Genomic DNA, 25,956 nt, shown 5'->3' with positions numbered 1-25,956 from the left:
TCCATGAGCAGCGATAATACATCTACTGATAATCGTATGAAATCAGATGATATACTCTTTAGTAACAGCGCAACATTGATGTCGTTACACAAGTCAGTGATTCCATAATTGACCTACAGCAATATTTTCAAATACCTGTAATAGACAAGCATGCTTGTGTATTTGAATATAGTGCAAAATCTAATGGTGTGTTGCGTGTAATAGCCATTAAATTTTTGTGGTGTCGAGCGACTTCAGTTCCTGCGGTGAGGGTTTTCTCCAAGACAGGATAAATAATTACTTAAAAAGGCAACAGACTAAAGGAGAAGAAATTAAACATTTTATGTGTATCTTTTAATGTTGTGTTTTAAACTACAGAGTAAAGGACAAGAATTTAAATACCTTACTTTCCATAAAACAAAATTTGCATACCTTTTATTGTTATATTTTAAGCAATAATAATTCTTAGAAAGTTATTTTTCATTTGAAGTACCCTCACAAAACTATCGCTAGTTGATAGACAGATCGATAGTACCTAAAAATACCATCGGTAAAATCTGTTGAGTCAACTATGGATGTTTAAGGAACACTAGCGCATTGGCTTATCACTGCAACTGTTCACTAATTGGTTGTTATTGGCCGGTTGTTGCTAGAGAGCACGCCTTTTTCAAGTAGAGTAACTGCTGAGTAATTCTGCGCCGGCAATAACTAACGCTGTGTACATTTTATTTCAATTTGGCTGTAAAGCCTTCTTATTTATGAAAATGTTAAATTAATTATAGTTATTACAGTTGTATAGTACAATATCAAGATCAGGGTGGCATGTGGGAATGTGAAATCATTATGTTTGCTGTTACATGTATGATCGTCTTTTGGTCTAGAAGTTCCTCTAAAACTTATAGCTAGAATGTTCATGATATGGAGAGCGGCTGCTGTTAGCACAATGTGAGACCGAGGGAGCATGTTGTGTCCGGTTGTAATAATCTTTTCAGTTAACAATGTTTTTCGTTAATTTATTTGATGTAAAGGAATGTAATTAAGTGTAGCTGATTTAATACTGTAGCTTCGGGTTTTATTCCTTTGTACTAACGAGTATGAAATTATTTCTCCTTTCTCTTGTGTTCATAATTATTCTAGGACTGTATTTAATTTGTTTCAAAATTAATCCTAAATTAATACATGGTCTCAAGGTTATGATGTTGTATTTTGTTTATGGCAGAGAGAGCTGTTCAAGAGTTAACTGAAAGCTCGTAGATCAGCGGCTACACTTAGTTGGTGACATTAGATCGGTGACTGAAGTGGAGACACGAAAAGATCGCTGGGCAAATAGCAACAATGGAAAGTGGCATGAATTCTAAAACGCTTAAGCCTAGTGAATAGAGTGCTTTAGGACATAAAGTCGCCGTCCCACAACTAAAGACGTGGAATCAACGTGTTTCGCCATCAATAACGAGCATTTGAGTTTTAAGGGTTTAAGTAAATTTGTAGGGAGCAAAGCTGCAGTAGTTAGGCTGATGAAGGGAATTTTGTGGTTATCGTTTCTGGGAGGGTTTATTTTCAGATAAGAACGTGACAGAACATAAGCAGAGATCACTGAACGTTGTAAGCTTAATGCTGTGGCCTCATCTACAGTTTTAATTTTCTGTTAAACAAAACAGAAGTATCGGACTACAGAACTACAGGGTTATTACAAATGATTGAAGTGATATCACAGCTCTACAATAGCTTTATTATTTGAGATATTTTCACAATGCTTTGTACACACATACAAAAACTCAAAAAGATTGTTTTGGCATTCACAAATGTTCGATATGTGCCCCTCTAGTGATTCGGCAGACATCAAGCCGATAATGAAGTTCCTCCCACACTCGGCGCAGCATGTCCCCATCAATGAGTTCGAAAGCATCGTTGATGCGAGGTCGCAGTTCTGGCACGTTTCTTGGTAGAGGAGGTTTAAACACTGAATCTTTCACATAACCCCACAGAAAGAAATCGCATTGGGTTAATTCGGGAGAGCGTGGAGGCCATGACATGAATTGCTGATCACGATCTCCACCACGACCGATCCATCAGTTTTCCAATCTCCTGTTTAAGAAATGCCGAACATCATGATGGAAGTGCGGTGGAGCACCATCCTGTTGAAAGACGAAGTCGGCGCTGTCGGTCTCCAGTTGTGGCATGAGCCAATTTTCCAGCATGTCCAGATACACGTGTCCTGTAACTTTTTTTCGCAGAAGAAAAAAGGGCCGTAAACTTTAAACCGTGAGATTGCACAAAACACGTTAACTTCTGGTGAATTGCGGATTTGCTGCACGAATGCGTGAGGATTCTCTACCGCCCAGATTCGCACATTGTGTCTGTTCACTTCACCATTAAGAAAAAATGTTGCTTCATCAATGAAAACAAGTTTCGCACTGAACGCATCCTCTTCCATGAGCTGTTGCAACCGCGCCGAAAATTCAAAGCGTTGGACTTTGTCATCGGGTGTCAGGGCTTGTAGCAATTGTAAACGGTAAGGCTTCTGCTTTAGCCTTTTCCGGAAGATTTTCCAAACCGTCGGCTGTGGTACGTTTAGCTCCCTGCTTGCTTTATTCGTCGACTTCCGCGGGCTACGCGTGAAACTTGCCCGCACGCGTTCAACCGTTTCTTCGCTCACTGCAGGCCGACCCGTTGATTTCCCCTTACAGAGGCATCCAGAAGCTTTAAACTGCGCATACCATCGCCGAATGGAGTTAGTAGTTGGTGGATCTTTGTTGAACTTCGTCCTGAAGTGTCGTTGCACTGTTATGACTGACTGATGTGAGTGCATTTCAAGCACGACTTACGCTTTCTCGGCTCCTGTCGCCATTTTGTCTCACTGCGCTCTCGAGCGCTCTGGCGGCAGAAACCTGAAGTGCGGCTTCTGCCGAACAAAACTTTATGAGTTTTTCTACGTATCTGTAGTGTGTCGTGACCATATGTCAATGAATGGAGCTACAGTAAATTTATGAAATCGCTTCAATCATTTGTAATAGCCCTGTATGTATTCCACATCACAAAGATTTTGCTCACTATCACAGACCCACTGGGAAAGCTGACCCATTCGATTAACTGTCAACGCAAATAAGGATATATATTATATATATATATATATATATATATATATATATATATATATATATATACACTCCTGGAAATTGAAATAAGAACACCGTGAATTCATTGTCCCAGGAAGGGGACACATTCCTGGGGTCAGATACATCACATGATCACACTGACAGAACCACAGGCACATAGACACAGGCAACAGAGCATGCACAATGTCGGCACTAGTACAGTGTATATCCACCTTTTGCAGCAATGCAGGCTGCTATTCTCCCATGGAGACGGTCGTAGAGATGCTGGATGTAGTCCTGTAGAACGGCTTGCCATGCCATTTCCACCTGGCGCCTCAGTTGGACCAGCGTTCGTGCTGGACGTGCAGACCGCGTGAGACGACGCTTCATCCAGTCCCAAACATGCTCAATGGGGGACAGATCCGGAGATCTTGCTGGCCAGGGTAGTTGACTTACACCTTCTAGAGCACGTTGGGTGGCACGGGATACATGCGGACGTGCATTGTCCTGTTGGAACAGCAAGTTCCCTTGCCGGTCTAGGAATGGTAGAACGATGGGTTCGATGACGGTTTGGATGTACTGTGCACTATTCAGTGTCCCCTCGACGATCACCAGTGGTGTACGGCCAGTGTAGGAGATCGCTCCCCACACCATGATGCCGGGTGTTGGCCCTGTGTGCCTCGGTCGTATGCAGTCCTGATTGTGGCGCTCACCTGCAAGGCGCCAAACACGCATACGACCATCATTGGCACCAAGGCAGAAGCGACTCTCATCGCTGAAGACGACACGTCTCCATTCGTCCCTCCATTCACGCCTGTCGCGACACCACTGGAGGCGGGCTGCACGATGTTGGGGCGTGAGCGGAAGACGGCCTAACGGTGTGCGGGACCGTAGCCCAGCTTCATGGAGACGGTTGCGAATAGTCCTCGCCGATACCCCAGGAGCAACAGTGTCCCTAATTTGCTGGGAAGTGGCGGTGCGGTCCCCTACGGCACTGCGTAGGATCCTACGGTCTTGGCGTGCATCCGTGCGTCGCTGCGGTCCGGTCCCAGGTCGACGGGCACGTGCACCTTCCGCCGACCACTGGTGACAACATCGATGTACTGTGGAGACCTCACGCCCCACGTGTTGAGCAAATCGGCGGTACGTCCACCCGGCCTCCCGCATGCCCACTATACGCCCTCGCTCAAAGTCCGTCAACTGAACATACGGTTCACGTCCACGCTGTCGCGGCATGCTACCAGTGTTAAAGACTGCGATGGAGCTCCGTATGCCACGGCAAACTGGCTGACACTGACGGCGGCGGTGCACAAATGCTGCGCAGCTAGCGCCATTCGACGGCCAACACCGCGGTTCCCGGTGTGTCCGCTGTGCCGTGCGTGTGATCATTGCTTGTACAGCCCTCTCGCAGTGTCCGGAGCAAGTATGGTGGGTCTGACACACCGGTGTCAATGTGTTCTTTTTTCCATTTCCAGGAGTGTATATATATATAATCTGAAGTATGTTTATTGTAATCTTATGTATGTCATTTTATTATAAGTTAACGTTTAATGGATGACAATGTACATTTCATTGTTTAGCTTTTAGCATATGGCACTTAATATTTTCAATACATAATGTCACATTAAAGATGCGATTTAACATGTGACGTAATTCGTCTGGGATTGTAGAGACAACTTAGTTGCAGTATGGCACATGTAGCGAAATTTATTGATTATCGGACACCACTATGTAAACAACTGTGTATTTCCTTATCTGAGAAAATATTATCCTAGCTAATTCCCCAATGTGATGACAAGCTGTTAGTGTATGTTCTGACATCTGCACAAATTGTATGTTTTAACTGTGTTTTATTTTGTTTGTGACATGCTGATGTTCCATGTCACATTTTACTTGATGCGTCACCACTATGTGACTTTCACTATTGCATCTGTCGGAAACGGTCACAGAAAAAAAAAAAAAAAAAAAAAAAAAAAAAAAAAAAAAAAAAAAAAAAAAAAAAAAAAACCTTGATTCTTCAAGAATAATATAGATTCCATATCTGCCACAAACTGACACAACGTCAAAAGTGTATACCAATCACATTTCTTTAACTATTCTGGTTGCGATTGCACTACTCAAACGCTCGGTGACTGAATCGTGCCATACATATGCATCAACTCGTCAAGAATTTTTGCAGTCCCGTTTCTCTTAAAATACAGAAAACTAAGAACCGCAGTATACCGCCCTATATCAATGAGCAATTTCGTTTTTGATTCTCCAGTCTCGCGGTACTGTAGTATGGCTAGGGTTATATATACGTATACCAGGTCTGCAGACATGTACTTGCAAACAAACAAAATACTTCTTACCTAAATCTATTTTTTCGATAAAATATAAACTTTATAACTCTCTCTCTGAGATACATAGTACCAGCTGCAATTTACATTCCAGCGCCTTGATCTCTAATCTCATAAAAGTCACTGTGTCACCCGAACAATTGAGACATGCCGAGGCCTTTTCGCCATATATACCGTTGAGCTACTGCATATAGATTTCGAAAATGTTGGCCCTGCTATTCTTCACATTATTTCTACGTTAACGCTTGAATATCTCCGAAGGGATTCCAAAACATCTTATTGAGCACGTACATAGTGTGTAGCGTCATTACGAAAGAAGTTCTACCACGCCTTTTACGTAGTACAAGTGAGATAGGAGGCATATGCCACGAGGCAAAGCCTTGCATTGTCCTTAGTTATTGATTTCGGGGGTGTACTGTTGCTGCTGTAGAAGATAGTAACAGTTCGGGGAGGCAAACATTGTTAAGCCCTACGGTAAACGCTGCATCTGTGTTTATTGTGTGGTACCGCTGGCTTCCTCGAAGTTGATTGTGTGTACCACGCCGCCCACCTGCTTTCTCGTTGCTTTGAAAGCACGAAGCTGGAACCCCGGAGCGGTATCTTACAAAAGGACCACGCCTACTCGTCATTACCGCTTCCGTCCAAATTTACGGTACACGCAGTGCTCGGGCAGGAACGGAGGTAAGTGGAACCTCCACATGGCCATGTGTTTAGAAAAAAAATTGTATTTATTACAGCGGGGTGATCGAGGTATGAGCCTTTTATGTCAGAGTAGTTCCTTACAGTGCAAAAGCACCAAAATAATGCTAATTACGCTGTTTTTATTCATGTCTTGATAAAAGGCGTAGAAAGCAAAGGGAAGGAAAAATTTGGGATTGGAAATAAATGTCCAAGAGTCGGTTGTACATACACCGTCCACGAATTCCCTGCAGAAAGCTTTCCAAGAAGGGATTTTAATTAAAGCTTACGGTCAGACAGATAAGTCCAAAATTCTCATTCGCAGATGTCAATTGATTTATTGTTTTTTAGGACATGTAAAACTAAATATTTTCACTCGAATCTTCTCTTTTAAGTTGCCAGTACCGTTCGACTTATAACAGAACCCTGGACACTGAGGGTGAAAGTAGTTCCCGTCAACCACAGAGCAGAAGCAAAGTAACCCACTAGTATGCAGCGTAACATGCTATAATACTGTATGTAAAACCACTGCCGACGATATACCCTTGCCTAGGAGAGACTACTGGCGCTTTTGGACCGAGGATTCAAACATGGTGGAGGAGTACGCGGCAAAATGTAAGAACGTCGTTCACGTTTCTACAAAATGTTTAAGACCTACCATAGTCTTACATGAAGTTTCTTTGATGTGATGAAGCGCTGCTTGGAGGAAACCAATTTTCTTCTTTTAGGTGACTCATGGGGAGAACAAACAAATCCGCAGTAATTACGCAGTGCTCCTATGTTTCGACTGCTTACATGGAAGTGGGTTACTAAGAGTGGCGTTTTAACGCTCTTTACGAAAATGTATCCTGTTTCCTTCCAACAACCCTAGTCTTTATGTAATGCTTAAAGTTTCCTATTTTTAAATTTCCAGCATAATATGTACTGCAACAGATCGTAAAGTGATTCATATGAAAGACCGGGAATACTGATACTTCTCGAGTAATTTAGAAGTACACAATCGCACAATAGTAATTTGAGAACAAATTTGAAGCGAAATTTGTGTGTCGACGTTACCAGTTCACTTCAGATCAGTCTAATAATGGCGAATTCATCGAGAAGAACATGTGTGAATGAACCTGATGGGTTTTGTTAAATTTGCGGTTCTTTGACTCTGAAAACAGGAAAAGCAGGAGGGAGAACATAACCTCGTTTTTGAAAAAAGCATACCTACTACGAAAGCATACGTTTCATATTTCGATACAATGTTAGAAAACAAGGACAAAACTTATGCGTCACATACTGTCATACATGCGTTGCAGGTTTGAGGTAATTGACACAAGGCAAGCAAAACTCTTTACCTTTCGGAATTCCAATAGTATGGGGAGGACAAGAAAACCATGTAGATGGTTACTGTTTCTGTATGGTAAAAGGTGGCGGGAATAAGAAGAACAGTATGAAAAGAATTACTTATCAAAACCTATAACCAGCCACGAGATTCCCATGCCTGAACCGCCCACTACTTCAGAATATTCATCATTTTTATCATCGTCATCATCAAGTGAAAATTTAGATTCTGATTATGACTCCATACTCACAAAAGTACAAGCAGAGCAATCTACATAAGAAGAATAGAATGCCTCGGTAAGACACCTAGGTCTCTCAAAAGAAGTAGTAAATGTTTCGGTGTCTCGATTACAGGAAGAACATTTGTTTACCCCGGGTGCAATATTCTACTGGTTTCGATAAAGGGAATCGGAGTTTCGTGGGTATTTCCCTACGAAGGATTCGCTTTTTTATTGTAAGGACTTTGAATGTGTGTTATCAAGATTTGGTGTTACATGCAACACGAATGGCTGAAGGCTGTTTGTAGTATCTAACAACAGAAGGCTCAAGGCCGTACTTCTTCACATTGGAAATACGCATATTATGTTCAAACTAAAGAAAACATATGAAAATATGGAGAAAGTACTGAATCCATTGGACTGTTAGAAACACCAATGAGTTTTATATGGAGACACGAATCAATAGGATTGCTGCTGGGCTAACATTCAGGTTTTACGAACTTTTCTTGTTTCCTACGCGTGTAGGATAGTCGTGCCCGTGAAAGGCACGAATACAATGGCCTACCAGATCAACAATCAATGCTGGAGAGAAATATATGATAAGGAATGTCTGCAGAAACGAGAGAATATCATCCTCCCGCCTCTTCACATTAATCTGGGAATCACGAAACGGTTTGTCGAAACATTGTATAAAGGTGGAGATTGTTTTAAGTATATATATGTTTCCAATTTCCTTTCCTGTCTGAGGCTAAACGTAACGAAGAATTATTTGTGGGACCGAACATTAGAAGTCTGATGAAAGATGAAGTAACAGAAAATGTTCTACCACAAGAACAACGACTTGCTTGGAAAGGATTCAAGAATGTGAATGACAATTTATTAAGCAATAGGAAGCACACAGATTTCAAGGCCATTGTGAAAAATATGCTGATAGCTCTGAATCTTTATGTTAAATATAAATTATGATTAGGTCTATGAACAAATAAGTGCTGTTTGAATTTCTTCACTGCATAAATTTATAAACAGTTTACAGATAAGTATCTGTATTAAAATATTAAAAATATCTCAATATTGTATAAAAATGTAATTCCTTGTAGCATTTTTACAGTTTCCTCATACGTTATTGCCAAAATTTCACTCCAGCTGCTTCAACACAGGCCATAAATTAATAAAAATCAATCTTCATGATTAAAAGCCTTGAATAAAACTTTAATTTCGCAGCTGTACGTATTACACGACGAGATTTTTCAAAATGAAGCTGGGTTGCTATCGTGCAGTATGTAAGTAGTTCCCTCAGGTGTACTCCTCTAGCACAACTCTGCGATATGTATTTTTATGGTCAGATAAAGAATTTGATCAAGAAGCTTTGAAAACTGTTCTTGTCTCACCGAGAGAGAAAAAGCAATCACATTCTGAGAAGACTGCATCAAAATAAATTTTGCTGTACAACCCCAGATATCCTCCCCAGTACGAGGTGCATTCAAGTTCTAAGGCCTCCAATTTTTTTTTCTCTGGACTGGAAAGAGATAGAAACATGCGCATTGTTTTAAAATGAGGCCCCATTCATTGTCAATACGTCCCAGAGGTGACAGCACTGTACGGCAGATGGAATTTTACCGCCAGCGGCGAGAATGAGAACTGTTTTAAATACTTAAAATGGCGACGTTTTCCTTACTTGAACAGCGTGCAATCATTCGTTTTCTGAATTTGCGTCGTGTGAAACCAATTGAAATTCATCTACAGTTGAAGGAGACTTGTGGTGATGGAGTTATGGATGTGTCGAAAGTGCGTTTGTGGGTGCGACAGTTTAATGAAGGCAAAACATCATGTGACAACAAACCGAAACAACCTCGGGCTCGCACAAGCCAGTCTGACGACATGATCGATAAAGTGGAGAGAATTGTTTTGGGGGATCGCTGAATGACTGTTGAACAGATCGCCTCCAGAGTTGGCATTTATGTGGGTTCTGTGCACACAATCCTGCATGACGACCTGAATATGCAAAAAGTGTCATCCAGGTGGGTGCCACGAATGCTGACAGACGACTACATGGCTGCCCGTGTGGCATGTTGCCAAGCAATGTTGAAGCGCAACGACAGCATAGATGAGACGTGGATACCATTTTTCAATCCAGAAACAAAGCGCCAGTCAGCTCAATGGAAGCACACAGATTCACCGCCACCAAAAAAATTTCGAGTAACCACCAGCACTGAAAAAATGATGGTGTCCATGTTCTGGGACAGCGAGGGCGTAATCCTTACCCATTGCTTTCCAAAGGGCACTACGGTAACAGGTGCATCCTACGAAAATGTTTTGAAGAACAAATTCCTTCCTGCACTGCAACAAAAACGTCCAGGAAGGGCTGCGCGTGTGCTGTTTCACCAAGACAACGCACCCGCACATCGAGCTAACGTTACGCAACAGTTTCTTCGTGATAACAACTTTGAAGTGATTCCTCATGCTCCCTACTCACCTGACCTGGCTCCTATTGACTTTTGTCTTTTTCCAACAATGAAAGACACTCTCCGTGGCCGCACATTCACCAGCCGTGCTGCTATTGCCTCAGCGATTTTCCAGTGGTCAAAACAGACTCCTAAAGAAGCCTTCGCCGCTGCCATGGAATCATGGCGTCAGCGTTGTGAAAAATGTGTACGTCTGCAGGGCGATTACGTCGAGAAGTAACGCCAGTTTCTTCGATTTCGGGTGAGTAGTTAATTAGAAAGAAAATCAGAGGCCTTAGAACTTGAATGCACCTCGTATTTGGCGAAGTGAGCAACGAATAGAACCCAGCGACTGGAAATAATCCCAGGACTTTCTCGATTTTAAGGAAGGTCGTACGACAGATACATGTAACTAACATCAATCTATCGTAGAATTATGGAACATCTGTTCTGCTCCCGCTTGATAACATTCATACAGAAATTTGTAACAAAATTAAAATGAACTCCGCAATCTGAGATAAAGGCTTCGAGGTGACGCCATCTTTCTCATTCGAAGACGTTTGAAACACCTCTTTACTGGCGTTTCTAAACAAATTACGAATCTACCGAGTATCGGACGAAATAAGAGTCTGGACTGAGGTCAGGCAGGAGGCTGTGGTGACACAGACTCAAAAGATTTAGTGTCAAACAACAAAATTTTCACAATCCCAACGTAAATTTTACCTATGTGTTTCAGACGGGAACACGTCAAATGATATTAGCACAGAATTCTCGAAAGCCAATAAATGCTTCATGTATTGAGTTCTCATTATTGACGTAGACTTGGCCGGTGCCAATGTTTTTGCTATTTCTACGATCTGAAGCTATGTATGCAGTCAGATTAACTTTTGAGCCCTAATGACTATCGACGAAATTATGTAAAAGAATCACCTGAAGTCGTTGCTACAGACAGCACTGCAGTCACCGTGAAACTGCAACGATGATACTTATCGCAGAGCTGAAACTATTTCATATGCCAGAAGAGTAATGGAAGAAGGTAAAACTAGTAAGTATTTCCTGTTACAAACTAGCCGTTAAACGGGATCAAGGGTTATGAGAGAGCAAGTGAATCAGTAACTTTAGAAACAGCGTCAGTTTAGAAAAGCAAAATGTTCAGGAAACGAAAATAACCAACTGCTGATCAGAGAATAAGAAAATCAAATGGTTTTCTACATATTTGATGACAAAAAATGGTCTCTATCAAAGTTGATAAGTGTTATAACCTATAGTTAGTAGTTTCAAAGCAACAAAAATTATTAAAATTGAAAGACTTACGTCGTTTTCAAAATTAATTTTATACTTATGGCTTCAAAATACATGCTATTATAATTCTTAATCCTACATAAAACACAAGCCTCTGACCCATGAAATTCATGAGGTTTAACAGAACAGGGAATATCAGTAACTTATACTAGCACGTCAGTTAAATTTACACTAATATAATCTGAAGAATGGATATTATGTAATTCTTCCTGTTCTTAGTATTATTTTACAAGAGTATTGATGGTAATGACGCTAAGCAGTATTACCAATATAATGTGTGGAAGAACACAATTTTCTGTACGTGGCAAAATTAGTGAACATTTTCTCTAAGATGTCGATAGTACTCTTTTTATTCCTCAGGCAAATACTGAAGTGTCTTCATAATATCAGCGAATTTTACTTCATCAGTTTATGTTCTGATAGACTCTGTTGGATATAAGGCTTACTGGATGGCTAATTCTAGTGGTTTTCAGTTCGAATGCGTGTTACACCAAACCATTGGTACGTTCTGATGCAATAACTTTACCCGGTAAGACGCACAAGTATTTGAAATGCCTGAAAATTATTATCTGGAAATGGGTTTCCTGGTGTCGTGGAAGATTTATACTTTCTGTAGGCCTTACGTTGTTCTTGTAGAAGTCAGGCCACCACTCTCTGAAATGTCTGGTATCGTCCATACCTGCCATTGTCGCGGTATATTTAAGTTTGGAACTTGATTCGTATCATTAATTAGCACTCTGGCTTTGGATGATATGTTCTGTCATGCTTTCTTATTAATCTCTTTAATAGCCAGAAACCACGGTCTTTTGGTAGGAAACAATGTCTCTTTACGGGGAAAAGCAGCTCAGCAGTATCAAAAGGTACGTTTTCTGTGTTAGCAGAGTCCGCACAATCGTTAAGTTAACGTTTTTCTCCCTGGAAGCATCTGGAAAAAGATGGAGTTCAGTAATGTCCTTGGACCGGTTATTATTGATGTAGTGTGAAATGAAAAATGTTATCTGACCTGGTCTTTTATCGCTTGGCATTCAATATAGATGTAGATGTGGCCAGTCTCAGTCTTTATGTCGTGAATTTCAAATACTTTAAACTTCAAATGTCAACAGTAAAATAACTCTTGTACTGGGGTAACTGGGAACCTTATATTTTGTATGTAGTCAAAAGTGAGCACTAATATGTTCGCCGAAATTTTACATCAAAGTCATCTTTAAAATGTTTAGCATAGTACTGATAAATTACTTTAATGTCTGGGTGCTTAACTTTGACAAGGTCGAACATGACTTTCACAGACAGTCTTCCTTCCATTTACAGTGACTCTTTCCCGGAGCAATGATACCGTTTTGTAGGCAGTTATTCAGTATGACTCTGGATATGCATTTTTACGCCAGTATACTTCACATGTGTGGTAACATTTTTCCCAAGCTGGTCTCTTGGAGATTTACCAGAAAGCAGAACTTCCGTTACATGGCGAATTCTTCCATCACCCTTTAAACCACGTAAACTAATATCTGGTGCACTTCCGCTCTTGATTCGTTGATGGTAGTATGCTATGTGATGCTAAAGCTACGCTTTACCAATCTGTATTCTTTACCGGGACGTTTCCTCTGTACAGGTTGACGTTCTGTTAAACCTTACAAACAGAGGTCTTTCTCATTCTTGCTTTTCAAACAGTAGAATCAATATAAAATTTGATTCTGTTGTACCTCATTTCTATCATGAAAACAGTCTTCCTTACAGCTGCATCTGGGACCAATTTGTCCTGCTAGACACTACCACAATTATCATTATATTCTTTTCCCTCCACACGACGCCGTTCAATTATTTCACTTGTGTAAGAATCTGCATTTCTAACGTCTTTACCCAGTTTCCTCTTGTTTCCAATAGCCACAATTTATGAAACACTTCACAGCACAAAGAATAAAAGTAATATAGTGCCTTTATTAGCGAACCAAGCAAATCAGCTATTTATAACAAACGATGAGCGTACTCCATTGTGAACGGTGGTAACAACATTAAGCGTAGAAACAGCGGTAGTACTGGACTTAAGTACTTCCTAATCAACTAGATTTACCGTATTCTGTTGTGTTACGGGTATACATTGGACTACCCACGCAGAATGACAGAACTTCGCTCAGAGAAGCAGATAGAACATAAATCTAACTTGCGAAAGCAGTGGATTTATATAGTTTCTAACATTACTTATTCAAGTACTAATAGTTAATAAACAAAGCTACGTCATGCCATGGTCTAAATTGGGGGATTTTATCATAACAAAAAGAAATATTGAATGCATTGCAAAAATTATCCAGTACAAAATAATTTTACTTATAAGATAGGTTGTAATTTTTTTTGGTAAAATGTTATCAAACATCCCTAGTTTTACAACACAAAAGAAAGACTGATTGCCACAAAAGCTCACGAGAGATGGACAAGTAGATATCGCTAGCTACTAGCGTCCATTGTTTCTGAGCATAATATAAGGAGTGCTGTGTTCCAATTTTAGCAAATATGCGACATGAGTAATTACTGCATGTGAACATGACTACAAAAACAATACGTCCTGCAAGAGACGTAAGTGAAACTCGCTGGAAAGGCGAGGATTTAACCAAGAGCATGTAGCGAGTTCACCATATTGTAAGCAACTGGATGATTAAATCTGCCAACCAATGTCCCAACTGTAGCCAAAAATAGGGACAAACTAAACACAATATAGCGTCAGAATGCTGCATCAGCCAGTCAACGCTTCTTTAAAACCGGAATTCGCGGCAAGGCCTATGATTCTCGCAAGGCAAGTTCTCTGATCTGCGTGAGATATACGAAGCTTGAGAACTAAGAGCTAATGTGACAATATTGAGAGTGGTAGTGATGTTCAGTCCCAATGGGGCACTGTAAGTGCGGCGTTCCCTAAGGGTCGGCGCTGGGGCCACTGCTTTTTCTTATTTATATAAATGATATGCCTTCTAGTATTACAGGTGACTCAAAAATATTTCTGTTTGCTAATGACACCAGCTTGGTAGTGAAGGATCTTGTGTGTATTATTGAAACATTATCAAATAATGTAGTTCATGAAATAATTTCGTGGCTTGTGGGAAATATTTGATGCTAAATCACAGTAATATTCAGTTTTCACAGTTCCTAACTCACAACTCATCAAGAACTGATATTCTGGTCAGACAGAATGGGCATATCATAAGCGAGTTAAGTTCCTAGGCGCTCGGATAGATAACAAGCTTTTGTGGAAAGCCCATGTTCAGGATCTTGTTCAGAAAGTAAATGCTGCTTTATTTACCATTAGAAAAGTATCTGAAATAAGTGACAGTGCAACACGAAAAGTGGTCTACTTCGCATATTTTCATACGCTTATGTCATATGGTATTATTTTTTGGGGCAATTCTTCTGATTTAAAAGGGGTATTTTTGGCTCAAAAACGGGCTGTTCGAGCTATATGTGGTATAAGTTCGAGAACCTGTTATCAACCCCTATTCAATAGTCTGGGAATTCTGACATTGCCCTCACAGTATATATTCTCTTTAATGTTGTTTGTTGTTAGGAATATTAGCTTATTCCCAAGAGTTAGCAGCTTTCACTCAGTAAATACCAGGCAGAAATCAAATCTGCGTGTGGAATGCACTTCCTTGACTCTTGTGCAGAATGGAGCACTATTCTGCTGCATCCATTTACAATAAGCTTCCACAAGAACTCAAAAATCTTAGCAGTAGCCCAAACGCTTTTAAAGTCTAAACTGAAGAGTTTCCTCGTGGCTCACTCCTTCTGTTCTTTCGAGGAGCTCCTGGAAGAGCTGAAAAATTAAGCAAACTCCAGTGTTACATTGTTGATTTTCTTTATTTAAACTTACGAATTGTCGCCTGAATACGTTTCATGTATTTCACTTTACCTGTTTCTACTATCGTGTTATAATTTCATGTATTGACTCGTTCCATGACCATGGAAACTTCTCCTTAATTTGGTCCCACGGAACAATAAATAAATTAATACAATAAAATAAAAATAAATAAAACCAGCCATCCATTGCAGCCCTTCAGAAATACGATAGTGTCGCAAAACAGCGAACTGGCGAGCAATGCGCTTGGTCGCGTACAAAAGAAGTCATTGCGAATAGCCAACATGTTTCAGGCTCACTGTTAAGCAAGCTTCACACAGAGAGCAGACCACCGACCGTCTTGTCGTGCAGCAGCTGCACGCGGCAGTCGAGGGTGGCCGTCTGGCCGACGCGCACGCTGACGTTGCCCCCCTCGGAGCTCTCCACGTGGGGGCCCCAGTCGTGGTGGTGGTGCAGGTGCTCCGTCCGCGTCGTAGGGCCTGCACACAATCAACACGACACCTTAGCACAGGCATCTCAGCAAAAACCTATCTGTTTGACAAGAGATGTTACTCTCAGCATTCTAGGAAAAATTATGTCTGCTGTTTGTACAATTTCACTGGACAATTTCTATACAACATGAAGAAAAGAAAAACAGGATAATGGAATGTAGTCGAATTAAATCGGGTGATGCTGAGGGTATTAGATTAGGAAATGAGACGCTTAAAGTAGTAAATGAATTTTGCTATTTGGGGAGCAAAATAAATGGTGGTGGTGGTGGTTAGTGTTTAACGTCCCGTCGACAACGAGGTCATTAGAGACGGAGCGCAAGCTCGGGTTAGGGAAGGATTGGGAAGGAAATCGGCCGTGCCCTTTCAAAGGAACCATCCCGGCATTTGCCTGAAACGATTTAGGGAAATCACGGAAAACCTAAATCAGGATGGCCGGAGACGGGATTGAACCGTCGTCCTCCCGAATGCGAGTCCAGTGTGCTAACCACTGCGCCACCTCGCTCGGTGGTAAAATAAATGATGATGGTCGAAGTAGAGAGCATATAAAACGTAGACTGGCAATGGCGAGGAATCCGTTTCCGAAGAAGATAAATTTGTTTACGTCAGGTATAGATTTAAGTATCAGGACGTCGTTTTTGAAAGTATTTGTATGGAGTGTGGCCATTACGGAAGTGAAACGTGGGCGATAAATAGTTTGAACAAGAAGAGAGTAGAAGGTTTCGAAATGCAGTGCTACAGAAGAATGCTGAAGATTAGATGGGTTGATCACATAACTAATGAGGAGGTACTGAATAGAATTAGGGAGGAGAGAAATTTGTGGCACCCCTTGACTAGAAGAACGGATCGGCTGGTAGGACATGTTCTGAGGCATCAAGGGATCAAATGGTTCAAATGGCTCTGAGCACTATCGGACTTAACTGCTGAGGTCATCAGTTCCCTAGGACTTAGAACTACTTAAACCTAACTAATCTAAGGACATCACACACATCCATGACCGAGGCAGGATTCGAACCAGCGACCGTAGCGGTCGCGCGGTTACAGACTGTAGCGCCTAGGACCACTCGGCCCATCAAGGGATCTTCAATTTAGCATTGGAGGGCAGAGTGGAGGGTAAAAATCGTAGAGGGAGACCAAGGGATGATAACACAAAGCAGATTCAGAAGGATGTAGGTTGCAGTAGGTACTGGGGGATGAAGAATCTTGCACAGGATAGAGTAGCAAGGATAGCTGCATCAAATCAGTCTCTGGACTGAAGACCACAACAACAACAACAATTTCGTTACTGTTCAGCTTCAAAGGAATATGGGATGCTTTCATCTAATTTTGTTGTACCATGCATCCAGGATGATGGTTAATAACCGAAACCAGTAGATGACCAATGATACAAACAAACAGGTTATGGTTAAACTGCATTTTAGAAACAAATGAGTAAGTTTTCAAAGCAACAACGCAAAGCAGACAGTGCGTTTCGCAGCCAGAAATCGTATTTTTATTTTGTTTGTTTGTGAGAAAATCGTGTTGTGATTGGAATAAGAGGGAGAAATGGCAAGTAGTACGAATTGTAATTCTACCGCAGCAGCATGATATCCTATCGAGACTGCAATTTATCGTTTCGTGATGTTGTTTCGCGCGATGACCAGGGTCCCATCACTGCTGTGAGAATATGATATCTTTGGGATCAAGAGTATCTTGCTCAACGCCTGCAGGATTTCAGTAACCCCGCGCGACTAGCAGCTGACAGGATAAATGTGTTGTTCACTTCTCCCTCCAAAACAGTACAGCTGGGTGAAGTACTTCGATTCCGGAAATGGACTTGTTTGTGGCAAGAAAGGTTTCCACAACTCGAAACTAAATTTTTATGGCCAAAATCAGAATAATTAATGTTTATTACTGACGACTGGTATCGACAGTTGGAACTGTTATCTCCTGATCTTAAAAGGATACGTAATTGTATAATTCGAGATATATTCCTGATGTGTATAATATGTAATGCAAATATTTGTACATACGTGCATTTGTACTATACAGGGTGTTACAAAAAGGTACTGCCAAACTTTCGGGAAACATTCCTCACACACAAAGAAAGAAAATATGTTATGTGGACATGTGTCCGGAAACGCTTACTTTCCATGTTAAAGCTCATTTCATTACTTCTTTTCAAATCACATTAATCATGGAATGGAAACACACAGCAACAGAACGTACCAGCGTGACTTCAAAGACTTTGTTACAGGAAATGTTCAAAATGTCCTCCGTTAGCGAGGATACATGCATCCAACCTCCGTCGCATGGAATCCCTGATGCGCTGATGCAGCCCTGGAGAATGGCGTATTGTATCACAGTCATCCACAACACGAGCACGAAGAGTCTCTACATTTGGTACCGGGGTTGCGTAGACAAGAGCTTTCAAATACCCCCATAAATGGAAGTCAAGAGGGTTGAGGTCAGGACAGCGTCGAGGCCATGGAATTGGTCCGCCTCTACCAATCCATCGGTTACCGAATCTGTTGTTGAGAAGCGTATGAACACTTCGACTGAAATGTGCAGGAGCTCCATCGTGGATGAACCACATGTTGTGTCGTACTTGTAAAGGCACATGTTCTAGCAGCACAGGGAGAGTATCCCGTATGAAATCATGATAACGTGCTCCATTGAGCGTAGGTGGAAGAACATGGGGCCAAATCAAGACATCACCAACAATGCCTGCCGAAATGTTCACAGAAGGTTCACACAAGGACCGAAGTCAACATTATCTTCCTTCAATTGGGCCAACTGGCGGTGAATCGAGGAAGTACAGTACATATTGACGAAACTAAAATGAGCTCTAACATGGAAATTAAATGTTTCCGGACACACGTCCACATAACTTCTTTTCTTTATTTGTGTGTAAGGAATGTTTCCTGAAAGTTTGGTCGTACCTTTTTGTAACACCCTGTATATCTTGCACTAAGATGTCTCGGAAGGCTACGTGTGTGAACATGACCATATACACAACATGCTTTTTATCTGTACATCGTTTTTACTATGTATACGTGAAATGTATTCGAAGTTACGAATACGAACAACCATTAGCTGCATAATGGAATGACTAAAATGAAAATTCGTACCGGCCCGGAACTCGAACGCTGATTTCCCGCTAATCGCGAGCGATCGTCTTGCCACTAGGCTATTCGAGCACTAAACTTGATTGACGACATACGCAATTCTGAGGCTGGCCGCGAGTCGCGCTCAGATAGCCTAACGGTAAGGCATCCGCTTGAGGTATTTCAGGGTTCCAGTCTGACTCTGGCACCAACTTTCACTATCGTCATTCCACTCGTTCTACGTCTTTCATAACGGTTATAGTCACCGCATTGCCTGTTCCTTTGGACATGCAGGCTTGTACGAAGGAACTTTGCATCATACTTCTGAAGAATACAGGCATTGCAATATCGTATGCATAATTTGCTGTATATAATCCTTCATAATGATATTGTATCAGTGGCAATGAGACACGGTTTATAACCAAATAATTTGTGACGCGTTTGTGGGCAGACTGTTCAAAGCAGGGAGAAACAAGCAGCGCAGCGATGTATGTAGTTATTAAGGTTCTGCATGCAAAAATGTCTGCATTGATGCCCTGTATTTTAAACGTGGGATAAGTAAATTATCATTATTTGTTATATTTCCTAGAGTTAAAATTGTAATAGGCAAAAGTTATAGTGAGTGGTACCTTGGAAATGATACAAGTTTCGGGAATGTATGGGAGTAAGTGTATCAATCTAACACAAGAGACTCGGTTATGAAAATATACAACTCGAGCGAGAATGACAAAATTTCAAATTTACCGCTTACCTTCTGATGGTGCAGAACTTGCAGAATGTATTAGATCTACAACAGCAACGTGTCACTTTAGTCTTTTGGTGCCTGTTGCCTGAATGAAATTTTAATCTGACCCCGGGCCACCTGACATCATTCTGCTGATTGTAGCTGCCAGAAGGTATCCAACTCGATATCAAGTGTATTCGTTAAGTTGGTCTCCCTCTGACTGCGAACTTCACTTTCTCCCAGTTGTAATAATAGCACAGTGCTAACAACTATGGGAAAGCAGATGGAATATTTCCCCCTGTTATGTTTCTTCTTCCTGCAATTTCTTTTACAAATATATTCGGTAGCTATTTTTAGACATGGGGTCAGTATCTGAAAATTTCAAATATTGAAACACTGTTTTTCTAACTTAATATTAGTATTTTACATTTCTTTGGGTATCAGGAATTAACGAGCTAATTAGTGTTCATAAAACTGTGCTAATTACGGTCCCCAGCAATTTTAAAACTTAGCTGTCGTTTCCCGTATGCAAACATATACCCAATTAGTAATTTTCAAATCATGAACGACAAAACATATTAAATCAGTGAAATATCCACACTGCTAATGACGAAAATATGTAGCAACTTCTGCCCTAATTTAATTTCAGAGTAATTAGCATTGTTACTGATATGATATCCGGCATTTTGGCAAACTAGGCACCTAGTTCCATAGCAATTGTTGTTCTATCTAAATCTTCTCATTCTGAAGAATCTCCCTCCAATGTTCAGTTAATCAGAAATGTAAATGTATATTTGTAACTTACATAAAATACTAACAAACAACATTATATAAATGTACTACTAATTATTATAATCTGTAGAAAGAGATCTTGCTGGAAGACAATTTAGCGAGTCTGCAAAAAACTGTGAAATGTGCAAGAGCCAATACGAGGAAATATAGTGTAGACGAGTTAACACGAATTACAACTCATACAATGTACAGCATTTCATCTAAATTTCGCATGCAAAAGATCATTCTGTAATACAGTGACTGTTTTTATTGACTGACTGTGAACTTACAATTAACCTCTGGACCTTCATTAATCGTCAGTAGCGCATTCTGTAAACAGCACTGGACCGTTACCTGTGTTATTTTCCAAATGCACATCGTTTTATCGTATTGATCTGTATGTTATCCTTTAGGACAGTGTGATTACAGAATGTGCTAATGGTTTACTTGCCACAATAAAAATTTGGTCATTCCAGTTTTACGTTCTTACACTCGTACGATGATTTTATGACACATCAAGAGATTGTAAATAAATTATACGTAATGAGACTTGATCTGGCCATAAACGGTACGTCATTCAGCGTCAAAAAACTATTGAACAATCTGCACTGGAAACTTTGTGGGGACCTCATCATTTGAAATAGCCTACTAGAGACGGTCACTTATCAGCCATAGTCGAAGGAGGTGCCACTACTGATGGCATAATGGCACGGATAGATGCGGATATGTTACGCAGTGACAGTCAGTACTTTAATACGCGAAGTTGTATTCAGAGACAGCTGTCAAAAGGTCGAGACTTTTCTTCCAAATGACGAGATTTTATGCGTTCGCAAGATTTATTCCTAGCGGCTTCCATAAAAATTCTTTGCAGGCTTAAAATTAGTTCCAAAAGTTCTATCACACGCGTTCGATCAACCCACGGCAGTGCGACAGTACATTGTGCAGAGATTCTTGTAGCCAGGACATACACTTCAGTTCTGCCTCGTGACCAATCCGAGCGATATCCTACAATGCTACAAATGAATTCGTGAGTTCGCTGTTTAAAATCTCTATCCGACGAAATTAAGGTTCCCATGGTTTTCTTAAATCTCTTAAAAGACATGTACCTAGATGGTTCCACTGAAAAGGCCATAGCGAAGTCTTCTACAGTGCCGTCACCATCCAAACTTGAGCACAGTCTCTAGCGTCTGTGCCGCCAAGGCGCTAAACCCTAAATTTCCTTGATCGTTTTTATACATAATTTTACATAAACCAACAACACCAAATGTATTCGCACCTACGATACGAACAACCATTAGCTGCATATGGGAAAGGCTACGATGAAAATTTGTGGGAGAACGGAAACCAGATTTCCCGATTTACGCAAGCGGTCACCTTAACCACTGTGGCTCTCCGTGGACGACTCCGGACAGACTCAAGTTGCATGCACGTCCGAAGGAACACTGAATCGTTCTTCTGAACAGCACAGGCACTGTAACACCAGAATCCAACAAGTAGAATACAGACAAGAATGAGGAAACTCGAATTCCATCTTAATTAACGCTACAGCAAAAGTATGGAAGAACCGTTAGCACTGATGAAGAGAACTTCGTATCTACTTACGTGTCAGACTATCAAGTCATCTGCAGCGAATTAGAGCAGATTCCACCACTTCTTTTGCACATATTTATTAGGAGGCTAGTAGAGTTCATTCTGTCAGAAAACACGCCAGTGGTATTCAAGGAAAAGTCACTGATAAGATAACGCTGTGATAGAAGATTACAGTTAGATTGCATCATGGACAAGCAGAAATTCAGAAGTGAGATACTGGTTTGTAGGGTGTACCAAGGAACACACTAGTATTGAGGAGTCAATGCGCAAGCAAGTGGGATACGAAGATATTAAGGAGTGATAAGATACACTTCAAGTTCTATGAGGCTGTAGTTATTGCGATAATGAATAGCCCAGTAGGTATTTCAGTTTAAGAAGAGTGGGCATATCTAAAAACGGCAGTCACAGAAGTTTGGAAGAAATATACAGGTTTCAACAAAGGTAACTGCGAACAAACCATGGTTAGCAGAAGAATTAAAATAATCGACGAAGGAAGTAAGTTCAAAAATGTTCAGGGAAACTTAATAATAATGAAATACATGTCACTTAGGCTGAAATAAATAGGAGATGCAGGAAATCTAAGGCTAAATGTCAGCAAGAAAAAATATTGAAGAAGTCAAAAACGCAATGTTCGATGTTAGGATTGAGACAGCATACATAAACGTCAAAACAATCGTCGATGAAATTAAATGGAAAGGCGGTAACCCTGAGAGTGCAGTGGGAATACCTGTGGCAAATGCAGTGGAGAGAGCGGATAGGTGGAAAGAGTACATTGAATGCCTCTATGAGCGATAGGACTTGTCCGACGACGTGTTAGAAGAGGAATCAGGAGTCGACAGGGAAGAGACAAAGATCAGTATTCGAAAGTCTTGGTATCACACAAGGCAGAAGTGATTGGCAATATCCCGACGAAATATTTAAAATTCTTTGGGAAGTGGCTACAAAATGAATATTCATGTTGGAGTGTAGATTGTATGAGTCTCGCGATATACCATCTGACTTTCTGGCAAAAGTCATCCACAGAATTCCGAAGATTGCAAGAGCCGACAAGTGCGAGAATTATCGCACAATGAGCTTAGTAGCTCATGTATCAAAGTTGCTGACTAGAATAACATAAGGAATGGAAAATCAAACTTAGAATCTGCTAGATAACGATCAGTTTGATTTTAGGGGAAGTGTAGGCACCAAAGATGCATTTCTGACGATACCGTTGATATGGAAGCAAACTGAAGAAAAATCGAGAAAATTCCATATACAAAAGAGATTTTCACTCAACAGCGGAGTGTGCGCTGATATAAAATTTCCTGGAAGATTGAAACTATGGACCTCAGCAAGACTTGAACTCGGGACTTTCGCCTTTCGCGGTAACTGCTGTCCTGATAATATCCTTCTTCCTGGAGTGCTAGTCCTTAGACCTGCAAGTTTCGCAGGAGAACTTGTGTGAAGTTTGAGAAGTAGGAATTGTGACACTGGAGGAAGTATGGGTAGTTCAGTCTGCAGGTTCCGTGATAGGGGTTCTGTTGAACAGAATGAGCATAGAATATGGACTGAGAATAAAATCGAAGAACGAAGAATGTAATGAGAAGTAGCAGAAATGAAAACAGCGAGAAACTTAATAGCAGTATTGGCGATCAAGAGGTAGATAATGTTAAGGAACTCAGGTACCTAAGCAGCAAAACAACCCATGACGGACGCAGCAAGGACGACAAAAAACACAGACCAGCACTGGCAAAAAGGGTATTCGTAGCCAGGACAAGTCAGTTAATATCAAACATAGATCTTAATTTGAAGAAGAAATTTCCCATAATGGACGGCTCTATGGTAGTGAGTCATGGACTGTGAGAAAACAGGAACATGCGATATTCAAAGCATTTCAAATGTGGCACTACAGAAGAATGTTGAAGCTAGGTGGAGTGATAAAGTAAGGAATGACGAGGTTCTCGGCAGAATCAGCATGGAAAGGAGTATATGGAGAACACCGACAAGAAGGAAGGACCATATGTTCACACATCAGGAAATTAATTCCATCGTACTAGAGAGAGTTGTAGAGGGTGAAATTGTGGAGTAAGACAGAGATTGGAGTAAATCGAGCAGCTGATTGAGGACGCACGTTGCGAGTGCTAGTCGAAGATAAGAAGGTTGGCACTGGCGAGGAATTCGTGGCGGACTGTATCCAACCAGTGAGAAGGCTGATAACTAAAACGAAATTAGAGGAAATGAAATGACTCAAATACGTTAAAATACGGATGCGAAATGTGCTACAGGATGCCAGTATTTGCACACAGGAAATTGTGAAAAAGCACTAGATCGAAGTGTCTGGATTCCGCATCGATATTTCATTAGAAAGCTGTATGTCGGCATCAAGAAAGAGAACTATTGGAAGACACTACCATCTGCTACCAACATGACCGATAGACCTGCACCAAAACTTGAGACAGCTCACCGAACCCTCTTGGAATACATAAAAAATGGCTCAGAGCACTATGCGACTCAACTTCTGAGGTCATCAGTCGCCTAGAACTTAGAACTAATTAAACCTAACTAACCTAAGGACATCACACACATCCATGCCCGAGGCAGGATTCGAACCTGCGACAGTAGCGGTCACGCGGTTCCAGACTGAAGCGCCTTTAACCGCACGGCCACACCGGCCGGCTAATACATAAAAGGGATTTGTTATTTCCTCAGGAGTAATGAGAAATTTGGCGGCACACACATACTTAAATTTAAAAAAAAAAAAAACAAAAAAAAACCTTATACAGATGTCGCAATCGAAATACGCGGTAGAGGGGAGCTGTAGATCCTTAATGCAGCTACACATAAGAAAGGGATTGACACCACATACGCTTTAATTGTGGAAAGACTGTGCATTCTATAGAGGCATCGTGATAAGACGAAATTTCCCTACTCACACTAGTTTTCTGCTTGCGTGAGGAAAAGGTAATGATTTATTTGGATTCTCAGTGCTATGATATTCTCTCCCCGTTCATGTAAGTTGCAAGTAATATTTATTTGGAATCATAAAATATTTGGATGCAGTGTAAATTGGTATGTTTCCATAAAGGAAAAGCGATACACATGGAGGAGCACGTATTGACGCTACTACAGGTGAAATCACGAGAAGCGTACATTTTATCTACATAACGTAGAATGATACCTGATGCTATTGCTCGACTTTTGTCTGATCCCTTAAACCATTTCCTCGATGGTGCTCTGCAACAGTATCAGCGGAGGCAAATTTACTGCTTTCGACACGTATACAACTTGGTGTTTTGTAGGAGAGTGATCGCATGTTGGAGAAAGATGATCGAAGATGCGGTCAGCCCGTATCTCATGGCTGCTGCGGAAGGCTATGTTCGTCGCTTCTGAACTGACGAGATCTCTCGATACGTATTTCTCAGGGTTGTCTTGTATCGGTATGTATTGGCCAGCGAGCCTCCGCCACTGCCGTATTGTTTTAATATTTCACATTTTTCTGCCATTTACAGTATATTTTTTAATTTACAAATACACACTTGCTACAAAGTGGACAACATTAAAATGAGTATTAAAAAAGATTTAGAAGTATATTTTAGACACCGTCTATAACACATCATGTTTCGTAAAGCGTTTTTGCGCAAGTTCAACGTGTGTTCGACAGGTGGGGATCTAATGCGAACTATTGTCTGTCTGTCTATAGTGTTAATTATTTTATGAGGAAATCGAATACACAAATTAAAACTGTTGGTGCACTCATATAAAACAGAGTATTGTAAGAAATTTACGACAAGGGATATGCAAGCATACTGAGGGCCAAAGTATGGCCAGCGCGCACACACACACACACACACACACACACACACACACACACACACATACACACACACAGATTAGCAGGGTCTAAGGAGTAGGTTATTTTTCACATTATTGTCTTCGTGCACTACGGTCTTCAAGGTTGCAGAAAAATTATCTTTTGAAACTTCCTGGCAGATTAAAACTGTGTGCTGGACCGAGACTCGAACTCGGGATCTTTGTCTTTCGCGGAAAAGTGCTCTACCATCTGAGCTACCCAAGCTTGACACCCGCCCCGTCCTCACAGCTC

At 41.0% G+C, this 25,956-nt stretch overlaps 1 protein-coding gene across 1 annotated transcript in view; it reads right to left on the bottom strand.

Annotated features, from left to right (window-relative positions):
* Positions 1–25,956, bottom strand: part of LOC126474970 (uncharacterized) — a 1,274,000-nt gene that overhangs the window by 706,028 nt on the left and 542,016 nt on the right. Inside the window, exon 3 of the mRNA XM_050102496.1 lies at positions 15,553–15,695. Coding sequence (XP_049958453.1) covers positions 15,553–15,695 — 143 coding nt within the window. The remainder of the gene's footprint in view (positions 1–15,552; positions 15,696–25,956) is intronic.

This window comes from Schistocerca serialis, chromosome 4, assembly GCF_023864345.2.
Source record: "Schistocerca serialis cubense isolate TAMUIC-IGC-003099 chromosome 4, iqSchSeri2.2, whole genome shotgun sequence".
In the NCBI taxonomy this organism is placed as follows: domain Eukaryota; kingdom Metazoa; phylum Arthropoda; class Insecta; order Orthoptera; family Acrididae; genus Schistocerca; species Schistocerca serialis.
This window is presented reverse-complemented; position numbering and strand designations above follow the sequence as displayed.